Below are 21,073 nucleotides of genomic sequence, written 5' to 3' on the forward strand. Positions count from 1 at the left end.
TTAGGTGGTTGGTTCAAATCCCGGTGTCCCATATGGTCCCCCGTGCCTGCCAGGAGCTATTTCTGAGCAGACAGCCAGGAGTAACCCCTGAGCATCACAGGGTGTGGCCCCCCCCCAAAAAAAAGAATAAACCATAAGGGTCCAGAGTGATAACATATCAGTATGTTACGATAACATAACAATGCAGCTGACCCAGTACAGACCCAGGTTCAATTCCCAACATCCCATATGGTCCGCTGAGCCTGCCAGGAGTGATTTCTGAGTGTGGAGCCAGGAGTAACCCCTGAGCACCGCCAGGGGTCCAAAAACCAAAAAGAAAGAAAAAGAATAAACCGGGCCGGGCGGTGGCGCTGGAGGTAAGGTGCCTGCCTTACCTGCGCTAGCCTAGGAGACGGACCGCGGTTCGATCCCCCGGCGTCCCATATGGCCCCCCAAGCCAGGAGCGACTTCTGAGCGCATAGCCAGGAGTAACCCCTGAGCGTTACCGGGTGTGGCCCAAAAACCAAAAAAAAAAAAAAAAAAAGAAAAAGAATAAACCATAAGGGCTAGAGCAGTAGTACAGTGGTTAGGCTGGTTGCCTTGCACTCAGCTAACCTGGGTTCATTCCCTGACACCCATATGATCCCCCAAGCCTGCCAGAAGTAATTTCTGAGTGCAGAGCCAGAAGTAATCCTTGAGGGCCACAGGGTGGCCCCCCCAAGGAAAAAAAAGAATAAACCAATAAATCCCTACTTCTTTTTATTTTTGGTTTTTGCATCACACCCGGCAGCGCTCAGGGGTTACTCCTGGCTCTATGCTCAGAAATCGCTCCTGGCAGGCCCAGGGACCATATGGGATGCTGGGACTCAAACCACTGACCTTCTGCATGCAAGGCAAATGCCTTGCCTCTCTGGCCCCAGGGGTTACTTCTGGATCTGTGCTCAGAAGTCACTCTGACAGACTCGGGGGACCATATGGGATGGCGAGGATCTAACCCAGGTCTATCCCAGGTAGACTGCATGGAAGGCATATGCCCTACTGCTTTGCTATTGCTCCAGCCCCTAAATCCCTACCTACTTCTTAGAGTTGCCCAGACTTCCAATATTTGCTCTAGGAAGAGGCCTATTTGGTTCTCTGGCTTCTCTGTCACACTCCATGTGATGTGCCACCTATCAAGAGCCCCCTCAAAACAGTAGGGGTGCTTTCCTGAGCTGACTTCAGCTTACAGCGAGCAGCCCAGAACCCTGAGTGTAGAGCAGCCCCTGAGTTTCACAAGCAGAGGCTTGCAAAAAGCCAGAAGGCAAGAGTTCGAGTGCAGAGTCTAGGATGCCTGGCTGAGTATGGGCTGTCGTGCAATCATTTGGGGGAGGTAGGCAGGGGGACCTCCCAACTCTGTGCTTAGGGGTCACATCTGGTAGTGTTGGGAACCATGTGATACAAGGATTAAACCCCTCCTGCAGCTCTTTGTCTCTCTGGCCCTACCTTGTAATCTTTCCCACTTTCAGAGTTTGGAGGAATCAGAAGGCCACCTCAGGCCACATCTTGCTGCTGTCAGAGCGAGCCGCATTCTCTGCCTGACAGTCAAGGAGCCCCTCCTCTCTGAGGACAATCTCAACTTCATGAAGTGCAGAAGAATCACTGTCCCCACCACTAGTGTCACCCCCCCACCCCAACTCGCCAGCTGAAGGCCTCAGGACACAGCTTCTGGTGCATGATCAAGGCTTTAATCAGTGACTCTGGAGCTGCTTTGAGTCCCCTGCTGGAGTGAATGCACTGACCCCGGAGTGGAGGGCTGGGGTTTGGGCCTCCTGGTAGTGTCAATTGTCCTAGTGCCCAACAGCCTGCAGGCCCCTCCTTGTGCTAAGGAGTGTCGAGTACTTTGGAGACAGCAGGTGACCTTCAGGGACCTTGGGGACACTGCTTGGCCCCACTCTTCCAGATGAGCAGTGGCTTAGAACCTTCCCAGGGATGTAGATGTGGCTACTGGTTCCCAGTGCACAAGAAGTGGTAGCATAATCAGGACTTGCCCCAGGCCAGAAGCCCAAGTGCTCAAGGCTTCTGGAAGTGTTGGGGGTGCAGCGGGGGCCTGGAAGCTACCAGCTGACCAACCGCAGCTCAATGATTTCTCCATCTTTCGGTCTGTAGTCAGCAATGCCTGCAGAAACATCAGGGGACAGGGGGAACAGTGAGTAGGGTGGCCCACATTTGGAAACCAGGGCCTGAGAGCCACTCAGGGATGATGGAAAGGGGTTGACAGCTCGAGACTCTGAACTCAGTTCTGAATCATGAACCCTTCTCTCGCTCACCCTTTACCCTCCATCCCATCCCCCCCATGGCCCTGCTATGCCATTTTGTTTAGTTTGGTTTGATTTGGTTTGGTTTCTGGGACACACCATATAGAACAAAGGGGTTACTCCTAACTCTGAGCTCAGAAATCATTCCTGGCAGGTTTGGGGGACTATATGGGATGCTGGGAATTGAGCCCAGGTTGGCCATGTTCAAGGTAATTACCTTACCCACTGTGCTATCACTCCAGCCCCTGCAGTGGCATTTTATAGTGGGGATCCTACATGATGGGAGAGGGGACTGTCTGGTAGAGAATGTACATGTGGAGAAAGGAACTAGGGGCTCTAGTGATCCCCAACAGGCAGGACCATTGTCTTCAGAGTCCAAGAGTGGCCATCAAAAAGGGGCCTGCTACATTAAAATGGGAAAATACTATACATACAAATAAGATCCTATCTAATAGAGATTGGAACACACAAATCTTGTAGTGCAAAGGGACCTTACACCTTGAACATTGACATAACGACCTGGCACAGGCCTCACAAGAAAGGGCATTTTCCATTCACCCATGAACCAAGGAAGCCATCCACGAAACATCCAGGTTTGTCTATAATATCACCTGGAAGCAATCCTCTACCACGGAAGACCCTACCACTGTTCAGACATCGACCTGCTCAAAAGAGACTTCCCTTAACACTGAGAAGACTTAACAACAACTACCTGCTTATAGGACAGGGCTCTCTGCATTGCCCTTTAATGGTGAGGTGAAACGAGAAGACACCCCACATCCTGACTTCAATGTAGGATATGCAGATTTCAGGATATTTAATACAGAAACATGATACCAACAACAGAGACTGTGTGAAAAATAAAAGTGTGTTGGCACTACAGACAATGTCTTGGATTGGATGATCTAGCTTGCCTGGAGCCTAGAGTTGGTCTTATGCCAGGAAACTTCAGGGGTCGGGTTTCTTTGTATTTAGGCCAAGGTTATTCCTTTCCATTCCCCTCATATTTTGGTGGGCCTATGCAAACAACAATTGCTACTCTAACACCGTTTTTACTGTGCTCCTTTGACTCTAATCCTTAAAAAAGAACACTTAAAATTTGAGGTTAACTTAAACTAATATGCATGCACATGGAAATGTAAAAAATACTATGCCTCTAATGTTTAAGGAGTTATGTAAGTTTTATGGCTTTAGATTGCCTTGTGTGCTGTTAAGAAATATTATAATGTGTTACAATCTGTGGACTTGAGGGACAAAGTAATTGTACATGGATTATGTTTTATTTACCTTAATGTTCTTTGGCTGAAAGATCAAAGTTAAGATATCAGCAAGAGGACTTCTGAGAATTATGTTATGGGTGATTGTCCTTCCACTGTAACTTTACTTTGTCCTCTTTCTTTGCATCTTTGTTCTCATAATTAAAAATTTAAAAAAAATTTAAAAAGGGGGGGGCCTGCTGGAGTGGCATGGAGGGAGAGGCTGGTCTGAGAGTGTAGTTTGCCAATAATCTTCATCCCAGGGAAGCAAAGCTTCAGTGAAATGTGGGTCAGGTACCCCATTTTGCAGCTCATTAATAGTGGAACTTTGGGCAATTAGTTGAGGGCTGGGGAGTCTCATTTCTGAAATGTGGTGACACTGAGGCCAACATATGAACCATCTTTCTCCCAGAAGACTGGGACTGAGGGGACATGGGGGCTGGGACATAAGACCTTCTATTCATAGGGGGTCCATGGGCCTCCCCAGACTCCCCTAGTTCCAGTTCAGAGAATGCCTCACCTGTCACCCTCCAGTCCTTGTTTCTATTTTATTTTTGGAGGGTCACATACGGTGGTGCTCATGCTTAGGAATCACTTGACAGGGTCCAGGGGGATATAGAGGAGTGTGAGGTATATAGAGGCCTTTATAATATTTCTCTTTTGTATCTGTTCTCTCTGCCTGCTTTTCTGAATCCTCCCTTTTAGGAAGAGAGGTGCTGTTTGTATATGAATAAATAGGAGGCAATGCTGAAAGGAGGGGCCTTTTGCTGCAGGTGAGCTAGCTCTTTATTTTGGAGCGGCTGGCTAGTTGGTAAAGGGTTTTGTGTCTGACCTTCTTGCCTCTTTTTTACCCTTTTGTCTGTGTAGATTATTTGCTGCAGATCTATATGACTGGAACTGCTTCCCCTGTACTTGCTGGTTAGGGGAATAGGAATTCCCTTTCCCTTCTGGGAACTGTGGGATAACCAAACCTCAACCCAACTCCCAGAGAATGTCACATTACATGGGATATCAGGACTGATATCAGGAGATCAGGCCATATGGGATGTCAGGACTGAATGTGGGTCAGTTGCATGCAAGGCAAGCATCCGATCTGCTGTACTATGATCCTGGCCCCTGCCACCCCTCTTTTTTTCCCCATTTGTTCAGGGGTCCTTCTGGGAGAGACAATGCTTGTTCTCAGATCCTAAAAAACCCGCCTTACGTAAAGCACTTGGTCCGATGTCTGGCACGTAGTGAGCGGCCCACAGAAGTTCAGGCAGTGACAAGAGAGCAGAGTTGGGGCCGGAGATATGGCTCAGGAGTAGGGCACTATGAGGCCTCGCATCCCATGCCCAGACCAAAATATACAGGCTGGCTGATGACTAGCCAGGGCACCGAGTGTGGGGGTGGGGTTCAGAGCCAAATTGGGGGGAAAAAAAACCTGAACAGGGGCAGGAGTTGATAAGCTGCAGTTCATTGATTTTGACCCATGGCTCTGTGGGCAGCAGCACCTGGCAGCAGATCTGGGCCCTGATGAGCTTGAATCAGCCCTGGGGGAGGGAGTATCTCAGCCACAGGGATGGGTCTAGAGGGGCAACAGTGTCCCAAGATCATCTTCCAGACACCCAAAATTTGCTTGCAGGTGTTTGCTGGAAGAGTTGGATACAACTTTGCTCAATCCTCAGAGGGAGCAGGGTGGAAGTGAGAGTCACAAAGGGACTAGAGCCTGAATCACTCCAGAAGTGAAGTCCTGTTGCCCTTGTACTCCCTCTACTTGAGACAATGGCTAGCACTGTGGTGAAAGTGAGTTTATGCTGTGTTTCCTATTAAGTGCAGTCCAGAACACCCACATAGAGGACAGTCTAAGGCTAGTGAAAAGAAAGGCAGGATTTACATACACCTATAAAAATATGTCTCCTGTATATTAGGGGGAAAAGTTGCACAGACGGAGTATAGAGCTGTGCTGTCTAATTTTCCAGCTGCATACTAGGTTCATTGCATGCAGCCACTAAGTAATTGGATCTTAGCACCAAAATAGAAAAATATAAAAACCAACCGGAGCGGTGGCCCTAGCAGTAAGGCGTCTGTCTGCCTTACCGGCACTAGTTTAGCATGGACCGTGGTTCGATCCCCACCGGCGTCCCATATGATCTCCCAAGCCAGGAGAGATTTCTGAATGCAGAGACGGGAGTAACCCTTGAGCCTCACCTCACCAGGTGTGGCCCCCCCAAAAATAAAAATTAAATTAAATTTTGGGGCTGGAGAGATAGCATGGAGATAAGGTATTTGCCTTGCATGCAGAAGGATGGTGGTTCGAATCCTGGCATCCTATATAGTCCCCCGTGCCTGTCAGGAGCGATTTCTGAGTAACCCCTGAGAGCTGCTGGGTGTGACCCAAAAACAAAACAAAACGAAACAAAAATAAATGGGGCCGGCGAGGTGGTGCTAGAGATAAGGTGTCTGCCTTGCAAGCGCTAGCCAAGGAAGGACTGCGGTTCGATCCCCCGGTGTCCCATATGGTCCCCCCAAGCCAGGGGCAATTTCTGAGTACTTAGCCAGGAATGACCCCTGAGCATCAAACGGGTGTGGCCCGAAAAACCAAAAACCAAAAACCAAAAAAAAAAAGAAAGAAAAATATAAAAACTGTGCAGGGTAAAAGATATGAATCTGGTAAAACTCTGTATGTAAGTGGTTCTGGATTCAATCACTGGTACTCTAGGTGGGGGGATACAATAAAAATGCACACAATACATTGATGATTTTGCATTGATTGCATCTTAAAATTCTAAAGCTATGGATTTAGTCATATATTTATATTTGTTTAACCAACTAAAAAATTTAAAATCATACATATGGGTTCTACTGTACTACTACTAAAGAATAATTGAAAAGAGGGCCAGAGTGATAGCACAATGGGAAGTGCATTTGCCTTGCATGTGGTCAACCCAGGTTTGTTCCCTGGCATCCCATATGATCCCCTGAGAGCCTGCCAGAAGCAATTTCTGTGTTGTCAGGGTATGGCTCTGAGTGCTGAACTCAGAGCAAGGTGTGGCCCAACCCACCTAAAAAAAAAAAGAATAATTGAGGGGCCGAAGAGATAGCACAGTGATAGGGCGTTTGCCTTGCTGACTAGGGAGGGACCCAGTTCGATTTCTGGCATCCCATATGGTCCCCCAGTCTGCCAGGGACAATTTCTGAGTACAGAGCCAGGAGTGACCCTTGAGTGCCACCGGGTGTGGGCCAAAAACCAATCAATCAATCAATCAAATAAAAAAAAGAATAATTGGGGCTGGAGCGGTGGCAAAGAGGTAAGGCCTTGCACATGTTCCCCGAGTCCCATATGGCCCCTTGAGCGAGGAGCGATTTCTGAGAGCATAGCCAGGAGTAACTTCTGAGTGTCACTAGGTGTGGTCAAAAAGCCCCCCAAAAAAACAAAAAAAAATTTTTTTTGTTTTTGGGTCACACCCGGCAGCACTCAGGGGTTACTACTGCCTCTATACTCAAAAATTGCTCCTGGCAGGCTCAGGTGACCACATGGGATGCGGGGATTCGAACCACCGTCCTTCTGCATGCAAGGCAAATGCACTACCTCCATGCTATCTCTCCAGCCCCGAAAAATTAAATATTTAAAAAATTATTGAGGGAGGTGCTGGAGAGATGAGAGAGCAATAAGGTGCTGCTTGCCTTGCACATAGGCAACTCTGGTTCAGTGCCCAGAACCACAGATGACGATCCCTGAGCAAGTATAGAGCCCAGAAGTAAGATCTCTGGGTGTGGCCAAAAACAAAAACTAAGAAAAATTTGCTGTCATCTAGAGGCAACAGACTGGAGTGCAAGATTTGTATACAGAAAGTCCCAGCTCTGCCAAGAAAGATCCCCACACAACTGAGGAGTAGCTTCTGAGCCGAAACAGAGGCTCCAAACAAAAAAAATTTTTTTTGCCCCAAAATAAAATTATATGTAGAAAATATCTTATGAGTTAAAGGAAGGTACATCTGTGAGTGAACTTAGAGTTGCCATAGTCACATATATCATGACTCAGAAATCAGTGGAATCAGCTAGAAGCCACCTGGGACATCCAAACTGAACCTGAAAGGTGCTGGGGAGGGGGTGGGGAGAGCTGGGGGGAGTTCGGGAGCCTTGCTGCTGACATGGGTGGAGTCAGGAACACATCCAGAGGTGGCAGGCTGCCACCTTCCAACTCACCTTCCAACAAGGGGGTGTCAGGGTCTCGGATGAGCTGCCAGAATTCACGCTCCCCAACTTCCTTTCCCATCACCGAGGTCAGATAAGGGCCAGATAAGGTGGTCTGGGTTTCATACCTGCCAGAGGGAAGGTAAAGAGAGAGGAAAAATGATATTCAGGCTGGAGAGATAGTACAGGAAGTCAGGAAAACGCTTGTCCTGAAAACCAGGAATCATCTCTGAGCACCATTAGGTGTGACCCTAAACAACCTTTCCTAAAAAACCTTCTGTTCCAATACTGCCCAGTGCAGAAGTGGAATTCACCTGCCACAGCAAAGTTCAGCCTCCCACAGACAGGTAAGTACCAGCCTAACCCAGCCAATTCCCCTGGGCCCCATGTCTACCTCTCTAGCCCTGACACCTGCTGTCACTACCTGCTCTGGCACCTGGGGCCTGGTCAGCTCCATAACAGTTCCCCCTCCCAGGCTGTGGCCTCACCTACTGAGGTGCTTGCCCAGCAAGAGGGTGAGACCTGCTTGCAGAGGGAAATAGGTACCTGCCACATAGGGACAGAGTAATGGCAAGATCTGGGAAGGTTCTGTGGCTCTGGTACACCTTTCTCTAGGTGGGCTTTGGCTTTGGTTTGGGTTTGGGGGTTGTGTCAGGCAGTGATCAGGAATTGCTCCGACCTGTGTTGGGGAGCCCTAGGTGTTCAGGGATCAAATCCTGACCTACCACGTGCAAAGGAAGCACTCCAGCCCTGTGAGCATCTCTTTGGCCCTGTGGTATGCCTCAGTCTCCTCTCTGATTCTATATACCATGCTTCCCACTACTAGAGAGGTCTAGTGTTCTGGTCCTAGCATTCAAGAGACTGCCCAGTCCTTCCCAAATGGCCATTTTTCAAACCCATCAGTACACTACTGCCAGAGAATTCTCTTGAAAGGCTGTGAGTCATTTCTCCTCCTTCCTCCAAAAGGCTCAGCAACAGTTTGGGTCTTAGAAAAAGATTGTTGTTATCATCTTAAGAACTAATAGAGGTTGGGGGCTGGAGTGATAGCACAGCAGGTAGGACACTTGCTTTGTATGACACCGACCCAGATTCAAACCCTGACATTCCATATGGTCCCCCAAGCCTGCCAAGAGTGATTCCTGAGCGAAGTAACTCCTGAGCAACTATAAGTGTGACCCAAAAACAAACAAACAAAGGAAAAAGAATTAGTAGGGGCCGGAGAGATAGCATGGAGATAAGGCATTTGCCTTTCATGCAGAAGGATATTATATATTCATAGAATATCTTCCTTTACCATCACCGAGGTCAGATAAGGGCCATTTGCAGAATTTCATGTTCCCTGCATTATATGGGATCCCAGCATCCCTGTGCCTGCCAGGGGCGACTTCTGAGCACAGAGCCAGAAGTAATTCCTGGGGGCCGGCATGGTGGCGCTAGAGGTGAGGTGTCTGCCTTGCCAGCTCTAGCCTAGGACGAACCTCGGTTCGATTCTCCGGCGTCCCATATGGTCCACCAAGCCAGAAGCGACTTCTGAGCACATAGCCAGGAGTACTCCCTGAGCATTATTGGGTGTGGCCCAAAAACCAAGAAAAAAGAAAAGAAAAGAAAAGAAAAAAGACCCGGAGAGATAGCACAGTGGTGTTTGCCTTGCAAGAAGCCGATCCAGGACCAAAGGTGGTTGGTTCGAATCCCGGTGTCCCATATGGGTCCCCTGTGCCTGCCAGGAGCTATTTCTGAGCAGACAGCCAGGAGTAACCTCTGAGCACCGCTGGGTGTGGCCCCCCCCCCAAAAAAAAAGAATTAGTAGACGGAGGGTCAGAGCCATAGTACAGCAGTGAGTAGGGCATTTGCCCTGCACACATGCAACCATATAGGATCCCCGACACCCCATATAGTCCTCTGGGCCAGCTAAAAGTAATTCCTGAATGCAGAGTGGGGAGTAATTCCTGAGCTATGCTGAGTATCTCCCCACCCCTGCCAGTAAAAAGAACTAGAAATGCATCCAGAAACATGGGGATAGCCCAGAGGTGGAGCCTGAACCCTGTGTCAGATCTCTGGTACTGCCCCACATGGCCTAAAGTGATCCCGAGCACTAAATAAGGGGTGCAGGAGGGGATAGATAGCAGAACCAGACAGGTGACTCAGAGGGAAAGTGGCTTCAGGAAGACCATGGAGAGCTTCGTCTGGTCATTCCCAAACCCAGGAGGCCACATAAAACACTTCCATACGTGTCAAATTTCATTTCTCTCTTCTCTTTTTCTTTCATCTTAACTCTTCCCCTCTCCTCCTCCATCTCAGTCTGGGGTAGGGGTGGGGTGAGGACAGAGGCAGGAGGTTGGGGTCACACCCAATAGTACACAGGGACTATTCCTAGGCCTGTGTTCAAGAGTGACTAGCAGGGCCAGAGAGATAGCATGGAGGTAAGGCATTTGCCTTTAATGCAGAAGGTCATCAGTTCGAATTCGGCTTCCCATATGGTCCCCTGTGCCTGCCAGGAGCAATTTCTGAGCATGGAGCCAGGAGTTTCCCCTGAGCACTGCTGGGTGTGACCCAAAAACCACAAAAAAAAAAAAAAAAAGAGTGACTCTAGCAGTGCTTGAGGGATCTTATGCTGGGGTACTGGGGACAAACAAGACAAGTGCCTTAAGCTCTCTGCTATCTCTCTGAGTCCTCACTTGTCAAAGTTCAGTCAGAAGCTAGGCTAAGGACATCGTCAAAGTCCCAACGCAGACTGAGGGCTTTGCCTAGGGAAATTCATCATGGAAATGAAACCCTGATCATAAGAGTTCATGGGATGGAGTGCTCAGAGGCTGCAATGCACAGAAGCTATTCCCAGCTCTGTGCTCAGGAGTGACCCTGGTAGGGATGGAACCAGGGTCAACTGGATGAAAGACAAGCACCTTACCCCTATACAATCTATCCAGTCCCAAAGAGGGAGATGACTCAAAGAGCAGAAGTGAAGCTTTGCACGCAGAAGTCCTGGGTTTGAGGCATCACATGGTCCCCTACAGCCCAGCCTCCAGTATACAAAGCCTGCATCACATACTCTGTACCGTATCTCCTCTTCACACAAGACTGTGTGGGGAGGTGAAGCTACAGGTCCCCTGTGGGCTCTTGGTCCCAGAACCTGTGACACAGCTGCCCACGGCTCCCTCCACTGGAGAGACAGGCGGGAGTGACCTTTGGGGCATGGGAGGCCTCTCTGAAGAACATACTTTCCTCTATCCCATTTCTTTTGTGACTCAGTTTCTTTTTCTTTTAGTTTTTGGGCCACACCCAGCAGTGCTCAGTGCTCAGGAATTACTCCTGGCTCTGTGCTCAGAAATCACTCCTGGCAGGCTCAGGAGACCATATGGGATGCTGGGGATAGAACCTGGGTCCGTCCAGGGTTGTCTGCATGCAAGGTAAACGCCCTACAGCTGTGCTATCTCTGGCTCCAGGGACCCAGTTTCAAGGACTTGGGACAGGGTAGGTTGAGGGCTGGGAAGTTTGGTAGGGAGTATCTTACGTAAATCCTCCAAACTCCTGGGCCTTCTTCAGAACATATTCCAAGGAGGACCCGGTAGGGATGTGGATGAAGTGGCTGTACGGTGGAGAGACGCTGGGAACTCTCAGAATGACCCAGATGTCCCTGGGAACCTGGCCTGGCTCAGGGGACTCACTGGCAGGTTCCAACATGGCTGTGCCAGAAAGAGAAGAGGGGGCAGTATGTGAGGACAGTATCTCTGCTTCCACTCATCTGCCACTTAGCACTGAACATGCATGCCTCTTTCTAGAACATAAATTTGCTCTTAACCCTTCCCTAGTACCTCTGAGGGTCACTTCCCCTTCTCTCTTTTTTATTCTGTGTGTGTGTGTGTGTGTGTGTGTGTGTGTGTGTGTGTGTGTGTGTGTGTGAGAGAGAGAGAGAGAGACCATAATGGCAATCAAGGCTACTTCCAGCTCGGTGCTCAGGGAGCATGTGTGCTGGGGTGGAGCCAGGCTCCCAGCATGCAAAGCCTGGCTCAGCCCTTCCAGCCTCCTCCCTAGTGTTTTTGCTACTTCTCATTCTCCAGCCTGTTTTGCTTATGGATTCTCCGAGGACCTACCATTTCATAAGGCCCTGACCCTCCCTCATTCTAGTCTTTTATACCCCTTTTGCCTCTCTGACCTCTTCTCTCTTGTCCGCTGGCAAATCCCACTCACCTCCTAGAAGAAGCCAAGATTTGCCTGTTCATTGGACTCATCACGATGAATCAGAGATGACCAAAATGTTTCCTTCTTTTGTCCTTTTCTTCCTTTCCTTCCTTCCTTCCTTCCTTCCTTCCTTCCTTCCTTCCTTCCTTCCTTCCTTCCTTCCTTCCTTCCTTCCTTCCTTCCTCCCTTCCTCCCTCCCTCTCTCCTCCCTCCCTCCCTCCCTCCCTCCCTCCCTTCCTTCCTTCCTTCCTTCCTTCCTTCCTTCCTTCCTTCCTTCCTTCCTTCCTTCCTTCCTTCCTCCATCTTTCTTCTTCCCTTCTTCCCTCCCTCCCTTCCTCTGTTCTTCAATTTATTCTTTCTTTCTTTGTCTTTATTTTCTCCTCTCTCTTCCTCTCTTCTTCTTTCTTTATCTTTCTTTTATCATCCATTCAATGTTTTAGTTTTTAGGCCACATCGGCTGTGCTCAGTGTTCACTCCAACTCTGTGCTCAGGGATTTCCCCTGAATATACTCAGGGGATCATATGAGACTAAACACAAGTTGGCTACATACAAGGCAAATGCCCACTGCACTATCTCCCTGATCCTGGATATTTTTGTCTTTTTATTTCATTTTTTAAAGAAAATGTCGTGTTTGGGGTCACACCTCCTGGTGCTCAGAGACTACTCTCAGCTGGATTGGGGAGCCCTGTGGTGATGGGGAGCCCTGTGGTGATGTGAATCCAGCCCAAGGCTCCCTCCTATAAAGTTTGTGTCCCAGATCTTGCCCTATCATTCCATTCAGACAAGTTTGCTGTCACACATGGCTGAAGAGTCAAAGCTCAGAATCTTCATTTGTTTCTCCCTCCCCATATTGTGAGCTTGTTGAAACTGTCCCCAGCACATGGGCAAACTCAGGGAGATTCAGAAAATCAGGACCCACCATCCACCTCACTGGCCACTCAGACTTGAGTGAGAGCCTTGTAAGGGCTCGGATTCTGTCAAGGGCTCAGCTACCTCTTGGTGCCAGGCAGTCTGGGGTACTGAGATCCACATAGCTCTTGCGGTTCAGAACGGGCAGCAGCTGTGAAATCATGAGAACATTCTCGAACTTTCCATCTTGAATGCTGGCTACCAGAGCAGCACTTGCCTTGAGACATGACATGCCCAGCTCGACCCCAGACATAGAGGATGTTAGCAATAACTGGTGAAAGAAAAGGGAGAAAGAAGGAGGTCAGTGGCAAGGACAAACCAGGTGTCCACCTGCTACCACCAGTCACCAGGCTAGATCCAGGCTTGTCCTACCTGCAGTGCTAGGGGGGTGCTGTAGACATTTCCAAAGTAGCCCTCTGGGGTCTGGGCCTTCAGGATTTTCTCTTGTATTGTCCCAATGGCCAAGGCCATCCGGGTTCTCTGGTCAGGGTTGAGATTGGAGTGCTCCAGACAGGTGAGGGCCAATCCAGCCATGGCTGCTGAGTCTGCAGGGCACAAGACATGTGACTGGCTGGATAGCCAAGTGAGGCCAGTCCAGTAGGTCCTAGAGGTCAATGGCCAGTCACAGGAGGGCTGGAAGAAGAGGGACTATGTGATCAAATCAGCATCTTTGAAAGTCTCCACCAATTTGGGGGACCAACTTGGCCCAATTTGTCCAGGGCTTTCTTGGTTTGAACACAGGAGGTCTGGTGGGCCAGGAAATGCCTTGGTCCCCAGAAAGCTAAGACAAAGCTAAGATGGGAGATTGGAGAGAGAGAGAGGCTTGGAAAGGAAGCACACCTCCCCAAACCTCCCTGCACTTTGGAATCACCAGGGAAGTGTTTAATGGTCTGAAGTCTGGGACTACTGCTCTGTGGCCTGATCAAACAGGTCCAGGGATACCTGAGCTGAGGTGATTCTTTTAGGGGGATAAAGGGGGTGGTTTCTCCCAGTGATGCTCAGAAACCACCACAGTCACACCCAGTAGTGAAAGGCAAATGCTCTAGTCCTTTGAGCTATCTTCCCAGTCAACCCTGAGTATACTTTTGTTTCGAGGTCACACCCAGTTGAACTGGGGACTATTCCCATCCTACTTAGTGCTCAGGGGTCATTCCTGGTGGTTCCTGGGTGGGACTTTGTAATACAAAACCCCAGCCCAGGGTTTTGTTGGGGTTTTCATGTACCCCAACACTGCAGATCTGCACCCCAGCATGATTGACCTTGCCCACAACATTGGGTTTACAATCTGGGGCAGAACAAGTGCCAGGACTTCGGGGTCCCTGCTGAATCTACCTCACCCCAAAAAGGTGAAAAGGCAGGTAAGGTTGGGGTGGGTGAGCCATGGGTAGGGACAGGCCCACTCACCCACAGAGAGGTGACTCTGATGCAGAGGCTGGTCATGCTCCACAGCATGCAGGAGTTTGCCCACCACACTGTCGTGGACTTGCTTTCGGTGGACGCACAAGGCCAGGATGCCCAGGCTGTACTGGTAGTAGCTGGTGTGTGGGTGGCCTTTGTTACTGTGTCCTGAAAGAAGGAAGGCCATGAAGGGCGGTGGGATTACCTCCCTGTACCCTCCTAGCAATGAGCCCTGCTAGCACCCATAAACCCATAGGCTACACTTGTGGGACCCCTCCTTCCTCCTTCCTGCCAAGGAAAGAACTTGCTAAATCTCTACTCAAGCATCCTGCGCTGGGCTGGCAGAGGGAATCCAGGGACAGACCTACCCACTGAACATAGGTTGAGAGCTGAGCCATGGATTCCTAGAGCAAGTCTTTGAGGAGGTGAAGGGTAAGGGCAGGGTTTTCTCAGAAGAAATGCAGGGGAGATGGGGGGAGAGGGAAGGGTTAGTGAAAGATAGAGTAGGAGTACAAACTTATATGGGTATATACATATTTGCATATAGCTAGATAGATATAAAGAGATAGTTGAGACTATCTGGGGCCACAGAGGGACCAGGGAGTGACTGAGCAAAGCCAGGGTGACTGAAAGGAGCAGGCAGGCTGGGCATACAATGGTGAGCACCCCCTCCTTGCAGGGTATTGGCAGTGCTAACAAGATCATGTATGTAATTCAACAATTGCCATGGCAAGGGTGTGCTGTGGCCCTTTGGGAGATAGAAAATCCAGCAGTAAACACCAGGACACTATGTCCTAGAAGTGGAGTCAGGTTCATCTGGCAGCTGAGTAGCAGGACTTGCTGACTATGTGCATGTGGGATGCAGAAAAAGCTTGATCAAGGAGAGCGACTAGGATAAGCCTGGGCTCTAGGCTGAAAGTAAGACAGAGGGTGAGAAAGAAATCTAGGAAGAAAACTTAAAATTTTGACCTAGATTCTTCCCCAGAAGATAATGTCTGATGCTAGCTGTTTCACACTCCTCCATCCATTTACTGCTCCCCAACCTAGTGATCCATGTCCTTACCGATGGTCTTCTTCTCGTGCTCCAAGAACCACTTCAACTGTGACACCACCCTATCTCCCTTGCGGCCCCCAACAGACTCGCAGTTGGCCCTGAGAGCGAGCAGGTAGAAAGCCAGGTGGCCCATGGAGGGCTTGGCTGGGCAGTGTTCATCAAGAGCACACCTAGGGTAAGATCAGTTACAACGATTTTATAAGAAAGTGACTTGAAGGGCCGGAGAGATAGCAAGGAGGTAAGGCGTTTGCCTTTCATTCAGAAGGTCATCAGTTCAAATCCTAGCATCCCATATGGTCCCCCATGCCTGCCAGGAGCAATTTCTGAGCATGAAGCCAGGAGTAACCCCTGAGCACTGCCAGGTGTGACCCAAAAACGACCAAAAAAAAAAAAAAAAGAAAGTGACTTGAGAGGGCCAGAGTGGTAGTGCAAGTGATAAGGTATCTGCCTTGCCCGTGCTAGCCTAGGATGGACAGCGGATAGACCCCCTGGTGTCCCATATGGTCCCCCAAGCCAGGAGCGATTTCTGAGTGTGTAGCCAGGAGTAACCCCTGAGCGTCACAGTTTGTGGCCCCCCCCAAAAAAAACAAACGAACAAACAAAAAAGAAAGTGACATGAGGCAAACCTGTCTAAAGGTCCCCCTACCCACCCAAACTACATCCCAAAGTAGGGGGAAATCCTAACAGTTGAGAACTTTACTCAACCCAGCAAAGGCAGCTATGATCTACATAAGATGTGATATGTACATCACACAAAATTTATTAAAAATAAAACACTAAAGCACAAGCTAAATTCTGGGGGCTCTTATATCCAAATGACTAGGGTCTACCTTGTCACTTGTGTGTGTATGTGTGTGCATGTATATGTTTGTGTGTTACAGGGAATGGAAGATTTAGGTGACAACCAACAATACTTGGGGATTCCTCCTGATAGTGTTCAGGAACCATACTATGTGGTGCCAATCTTGGGAAAATACAGGGTCAGTCACAAACAAGGCAAGTGACTATGGATATTGGATATTGGTGCTGCAATTTGTATTAAGCCACGTGTGTTACATGCCCATATCAATCAATATGGTGAACTATTTCTCTGGCCCTTCCTCACCAATTTTCACCCACATTTCACCCATATATTGTCCCATTTCTTTCCTCTGCCAGTCCTGTGTCCTCTTTCCAAGCAGGAGTCCCTGAGATACTTTGTGAGTATTCCTATTCTTCCATTCTCATTCAGATTGGTGCTGAATCTCAGAAAAGGCCTCCCTTGGAAAGGAAACACAGAATCATAAGCTCCTGAACTCATTGTGGATTGTGATGTCTGCTCAGTCATGGAAGGAGACCAGGACCATGTTCCTTCTGGGCTCAGTGTGGAGCCTTTGGTCATGGATTATTGATGCCTGCCTCAGGTACAGGTGGGTGCAATAAAAGTACTAAGGCCCATTATCAGAAACTCTATTCTAGTCAATCAATTCCTTCTCCCAAAATGAAAGACACAGAGGAGATAAGACTTGCCCAAGTCCTCCCACAAAGCAATGACAATCCCTGATCAGAACATGTCTCATGGAATGCTGAGAAAGACATAGGGAAAGGACTCTGGTACCCCTGGAGACTCTGCTGGTAATGCAGCTTGAGGCTATGCAGGTAGGCATCCTCCTTGACCCCTGCCTGAAGGCTGGAGAGGCGCAGACCCACGTAAAGGCTGGGATTCAGGTGCTCTGAGGACTGCAGGTCCATCCAGGGCAAGATGTGCTGTCCCAGTTTCTCCACCAGCTTGCTGTCCACCTCTGGTATTTCTTAGAAAAGAGAACAAGGTATGTGGAGTCACATAAACAGAAACTTCTTTGACTTTACCACAACCTTCTGTAGAGAAGAACTGTCCCCACATCCCCTCTACCCCGCACACACCCTGAGCTATATGCAGGCTGCTATATGGTGGGCTGCTGCTCCCTTGGACTGGCCCTAAGGGAGGTGGTGAGTTGATAAATGGCAGAGGGAGCCAAGGTCAGGCCATCCGTTCTACCATCAGGAGCAAAAGGGACTGGTTACCTTGACTGCTGGATGTGTTCCAGGCATCACATGTGACCTCAGCCTGTGATGGAGCTACAAGTGGTGGAGCACAGGCCTTGCAATGCCCCCACACCCATCCGATACTGCCCAGCACAGATGAGTGGACTTTGAGAACCTGAAGTCCAACTAAGCATCTTTGGGCTGGAGCATGAACAGGAGTGGGACAAATGCACCAACAAACAGTGGCTGTGGCAAGCCTGACAACCCTCTGGCTAACTCACTGCCTAGTGATCTTCTGTAGATATATCTGAAGATGAAATTTCTCCAGCCTCTGATAAGAGGACCTGGGATTGGGGCCAGAGAGATAATGCAGTGGGCTAGGGCACTTGCCTTATGTGCAGCCAAGCCAGGTTTGATCTCTGGCCTCCTATATGGTAAGTCCCCTGAGAACTCTGGAGTAATACCTAAGCAGAGCCAGGTGTGCCCCCCCCCCAAAAAAAAAAAAAAAACAAAGAAAAATGAGGACCCAGATGGTGAGATGAATTATTTGAAAGCTATAATTACTTGCAACCATTTTTCTGGGGTGGGGGCTGTGGGATTTACCTGCAACTGCAGAACCAAAATGCTCAGCAGTGGCAGCAGGAATATCAAAATATTTCCCAGCACTTTTGTGCAGCCATCTTGCTCCCTGAGGGAAGGGGTCTGAGCTGCCGAACTGCCTTGAAGACATTTTTTTTTCTCGGTTTACTACCTTCCCCCAGCTCCCAGGATGCCTGGGCTGGGTGATGTCCCTGCCTGCCTTGGCTGTCCTGGTATTACTCTCATATGGCCCATTCACCCCCATGCCTCACCCCCATCTGAGTTACACTGACATATGCCTGTCGGCAGCTCCTCTGTCCAGACAAGAGGGGAGCAGTGGTGGTGATGTCTGTTGTTTCTGTGCTCTATCTGCCTTCGTCTCTGTGAGTTTGTAACTCTCCACCTGTCTCCGCTCTCTGACCTCCAACCCTGTGAGTCAGCCTCGACCCACTTAGAAGAGATAAGAAGGGCCTCTGGAGCTAGAAAGTTTGATGACCACAATTCAGCTGGGACTCAGGAAGATTCACCCCTATAATAAAAGTGGCTCTGGAGGAACTCCTCCCACACTCCAAGACCCAGGGTTCTGGCTGCTGGTGGTTCTGCAAGCCCAGAGCTTCCTGGAAAGCCCTGTGAGTGCAGCACCTGAGGGATTCACCTGTCACCTAGATAAGAAGTTCCCAATTGGTTTGTCCTGAATGAGCACATTTGCCTATGTGCAGGGGTGGGGGTGGGGTAGGGATGAGGCAGAGGGAGGGAGGCAGAGCAGCCACAGGTCCCAGAGGGCAGAGATATCTTCCTGCCTCCTTCCCTCTTGCCTGTGTGCTCACACTTACAAAGGTGACCCAAGAGGCCACCAGAGGCTCAGGCCTAGGTCCCCGAAGCTGAGAGGGCCTGCCAATGTTCTCCCAACCCCTGCCTGTCTCCATGCTCACCTCTTGGCCCTCCCCTTCCCTCGACAGCTCCTTCCCCTGCCTTGTTCCCAAACACCCTCCCGAGCTCACCTCCTGAATCCAGGCACCACTACCTTCCTGCTCTGCTGCTACTTGGAAGCTTCCTCTGGCACACATCGCAGCCCCCCAACACAATGCCTTATTTACTCTCTGACTTGCCCTGTCTGCTCCTAGAAGTTTCAGACGGGTAGGGCTGGACCTGGCTTTGATCTTTCCAGCCCTAACAGTGCCTATCCCCAGAATGAAGACGTGACCGAGCCAGAGCACTACGGGAGGCAGACATGTCTGGCAAAGAGACACAGAATCTCAGTATGGAGTGCTCAGGCAGGGGAGCTCAACGAACTGCAGTGCAGGTTTTGCACACGCGAGACCCAGATTCCATTCCCAGCACCGAATGTGTACCAAAGCAGGAAGAGACACCCCCTCCAAAACACAAACAAAACAAAAGTTTAATCTAGTGTGCTAACTGCTAACATCCAGACAAGCCCACATTTCTGCTGGAGCTCAGAGGGACAGAGAAATGGCTGCCACCACCTGACCCCAATCTAAAGGGCCTCAGTTGCCCCAGCTCTGAGGATGCTGTTACTCACCACAGATCTCAGCCAGAGCCCCCAGGCTTCCCAGCAGCAAGAGGAGGACCCCAAATTGGCCCATGTCAGAAGCAGGGGGGAGGCAGGTGCAGGTAGGAGTCCCTGTGACTCTCGGGGACGGCTTTGTGCTGCTGTGCTGTCCTGACCACGGCCCTGTCCACTCTGCCAGAGGTGGCTTCCTGTCACTGATTAAACCCACCACCACGCCCCTGCAGGGCAGTGAGCTGCTAGGTCAGCAGAAAGAAAGGGGAAAGGGTTTGCAGCGGAGGGGGAAGGAAGGGCGCGGAGCAGAGGAGGGCAGGGCCGAGGCTGAGAGGAGGGAGGGGCCGTGCGAGAAGCGGGGACCCCCACCCCCCAGGAAGGGATGGGGTGAAACCTCTCTGCTGATCAGCCTAAATCTGGGCAGCTGTTTCTGCCAAGCTGCCCCCTATCGCCCCCTAGTGGCTCGAACGTGCTGGGGCAGCGATCCGATGGTCCTTCCCATTGGAGCCCTCGGAAGGGCCCCAAGCCAGAACCTGGCAGTCATGTGAGCAAGTCAGCTGTTCTCCGCCCCCCCTGGACCTGAGCCCACTAGCCTGGAGAGCAAACTAGTGAAGAAACGGCATTGCATTGTCTGAGACACAAAGCCACAGAGACCGCAGGGCCTAGGGAAGTCACTGTCAACAAATCCTCAGATCTCTGCTAGTAGAGGAAGTCCAAGATTTCTCTCTGCCAGGATCTAGGAACCCCAGGGCAGGGCGTGGGGGGAGGTGGAATGTGACCTTGATTGACCCTCACAGTCTGGAAGGGCACCCCGTTCCCCCCACGCTGAGATGAGAGGGGACTAGGCACCAGCATTTTCACTCTGCTCCTTTAAACCTCTATGTTGTGACTTCAAACACCTCTGATCACTTTCAAAGAGTTTTAGTGCCATTCTTTTGTGCTTTTGTGGCAGATCGCCAAGGTTCATTCTTTTCTTTTTTTTTTTTTTTTTTTTTTTTTTTGGTTTTTGGGCCACACCCGGTGACGCTCAGGGGTTACTCCTGGCTATGCGCTCAGAAGTCGCTCCTGGCTTGGGGGACCATATGGGACGCCGGGGGATCGAACCGTGGTCCGTCCTAGGCTAGCGCAGGTAAGGCAGGCACCTTACCTTTAGCGCCACCGCCCGGCCCCAGGTTCATTCTTTTCAGATAACCTGCTTGGGTGCCTGACTTTCATAAGTCAAGTTATTGGCATAAATAAATGCAAAAAAAAAAAAAAAAGACTTCTGTTTATTTACTGAGCATTTTAGTACTCTGAGCAGTTTTGGGTGGTGCAACAGAGGAAGGCTGACTGAGGGTGTGGGGCCAAGTTCTGGGGAAAGGTTGGAAGGCTAGCTGCAGAGCCAACTTCTGCAGGTCCCTGAGTACAGAACTTCAAAGGACCCTGGGTAATGGGTGAGCAAAGGACAGGACTGGTCTGACTGACAACCCTCCGTGCTGTAATTGGTTTGTCACTTCCAGGGGGCTCTGACCTCTGGTGAGAAGCAATTTCTTTGGGAGGGTCACCACTGATCACACACGAATGTAACTGATGGGGACCAGGCCGGACTCTTAGGAAACCGGGTCAGGGAGAGGAAATGAGAACAAAAACGAAATCCTTTGGTTTCAGCTGAGAAAGTAAAGTAGGCCTGGCTGTTCATTATTATATAAGGAAAGCTGGAAAATATGGCCAACTGCAACAGGAAAC

General features: G+C 49.9%; 1 protein-coding gene across 1 annotated transcript; it reads right to left on the minus strand.

Moving 5' to 3' along the window:
• Positions 1-1,681: 1,681 nt before the first annotated feature.
• TCN2 (transcobalamin 2) lies at positions 1,682-19,850 on the minus strand. Its single transcript, XM_049788826.1, has 9 exons — positions 19,367-19,850; positions 16,841-17,033; positions 15,253-15,413; positions 14,196-14,357; positions 13,164-13,336; positions 12,876-13,062; positions 11,214-11,385; positions 7,718-7,833; positions 1,682-2,134 (listed from the first exon to the last, which is right to left on the minus strand). Exons 1-9 carry the CDS (start codon positions 19,428-19,430, stop codon positions 2,073-2,075), a joined length of 1,290 nt encoding a protein of 429 aa, XP_049644783.1. The 5' UTR covers positions 19,431-19,850; the 3' UTR covers positions 1,682-2,072.
• Between the last annotated feature and the right edge of the window lie 1,223 nt (positions 19,851-21,073).

This window comes from Suncus etruscus, chromosome 15 (genome assembly GCF_024139225.1).
Source record: "Suncus etruscus isolate mSunEtr1 chromosome 15, mSunEtr1.pri.cur, whole genome shotgun sequence".
NCBI lineage: Eukaryota > Metazoa > Chordata > Mammalia > Eulipotyphla > Soricidae > Suncus > Suncus etruscus.

What these genes read in the sequence shown, in the direction of transcription:
- TCN2 (XM_049788826.1), bottom strand. Translation starts at nt 19,430, where the DNA reads ATGGGCCAATTTGGGGTCCTCCTCTTGCTGCTGGGAAGCCTGGGGGCT. An exon ending in GGCTCTGGCTGAGATCTGTG is followed by an intron (nt 17,034 to 19,366) that starts GTGAGTAACAGC and finishes CTCTTTTCTAAG; the next exon opens with AAATACCAGAGGTGGACAGC. An exon ending in TCAGAGTCACCTCTCTGTGG is followed by an intron (nt 13,337 to 14,195) that starts GTGAGTGGGCCT and finishes TGTGCCCTGCAG; the next exon opens with ACTCAGCAGCCATGGCTGGA.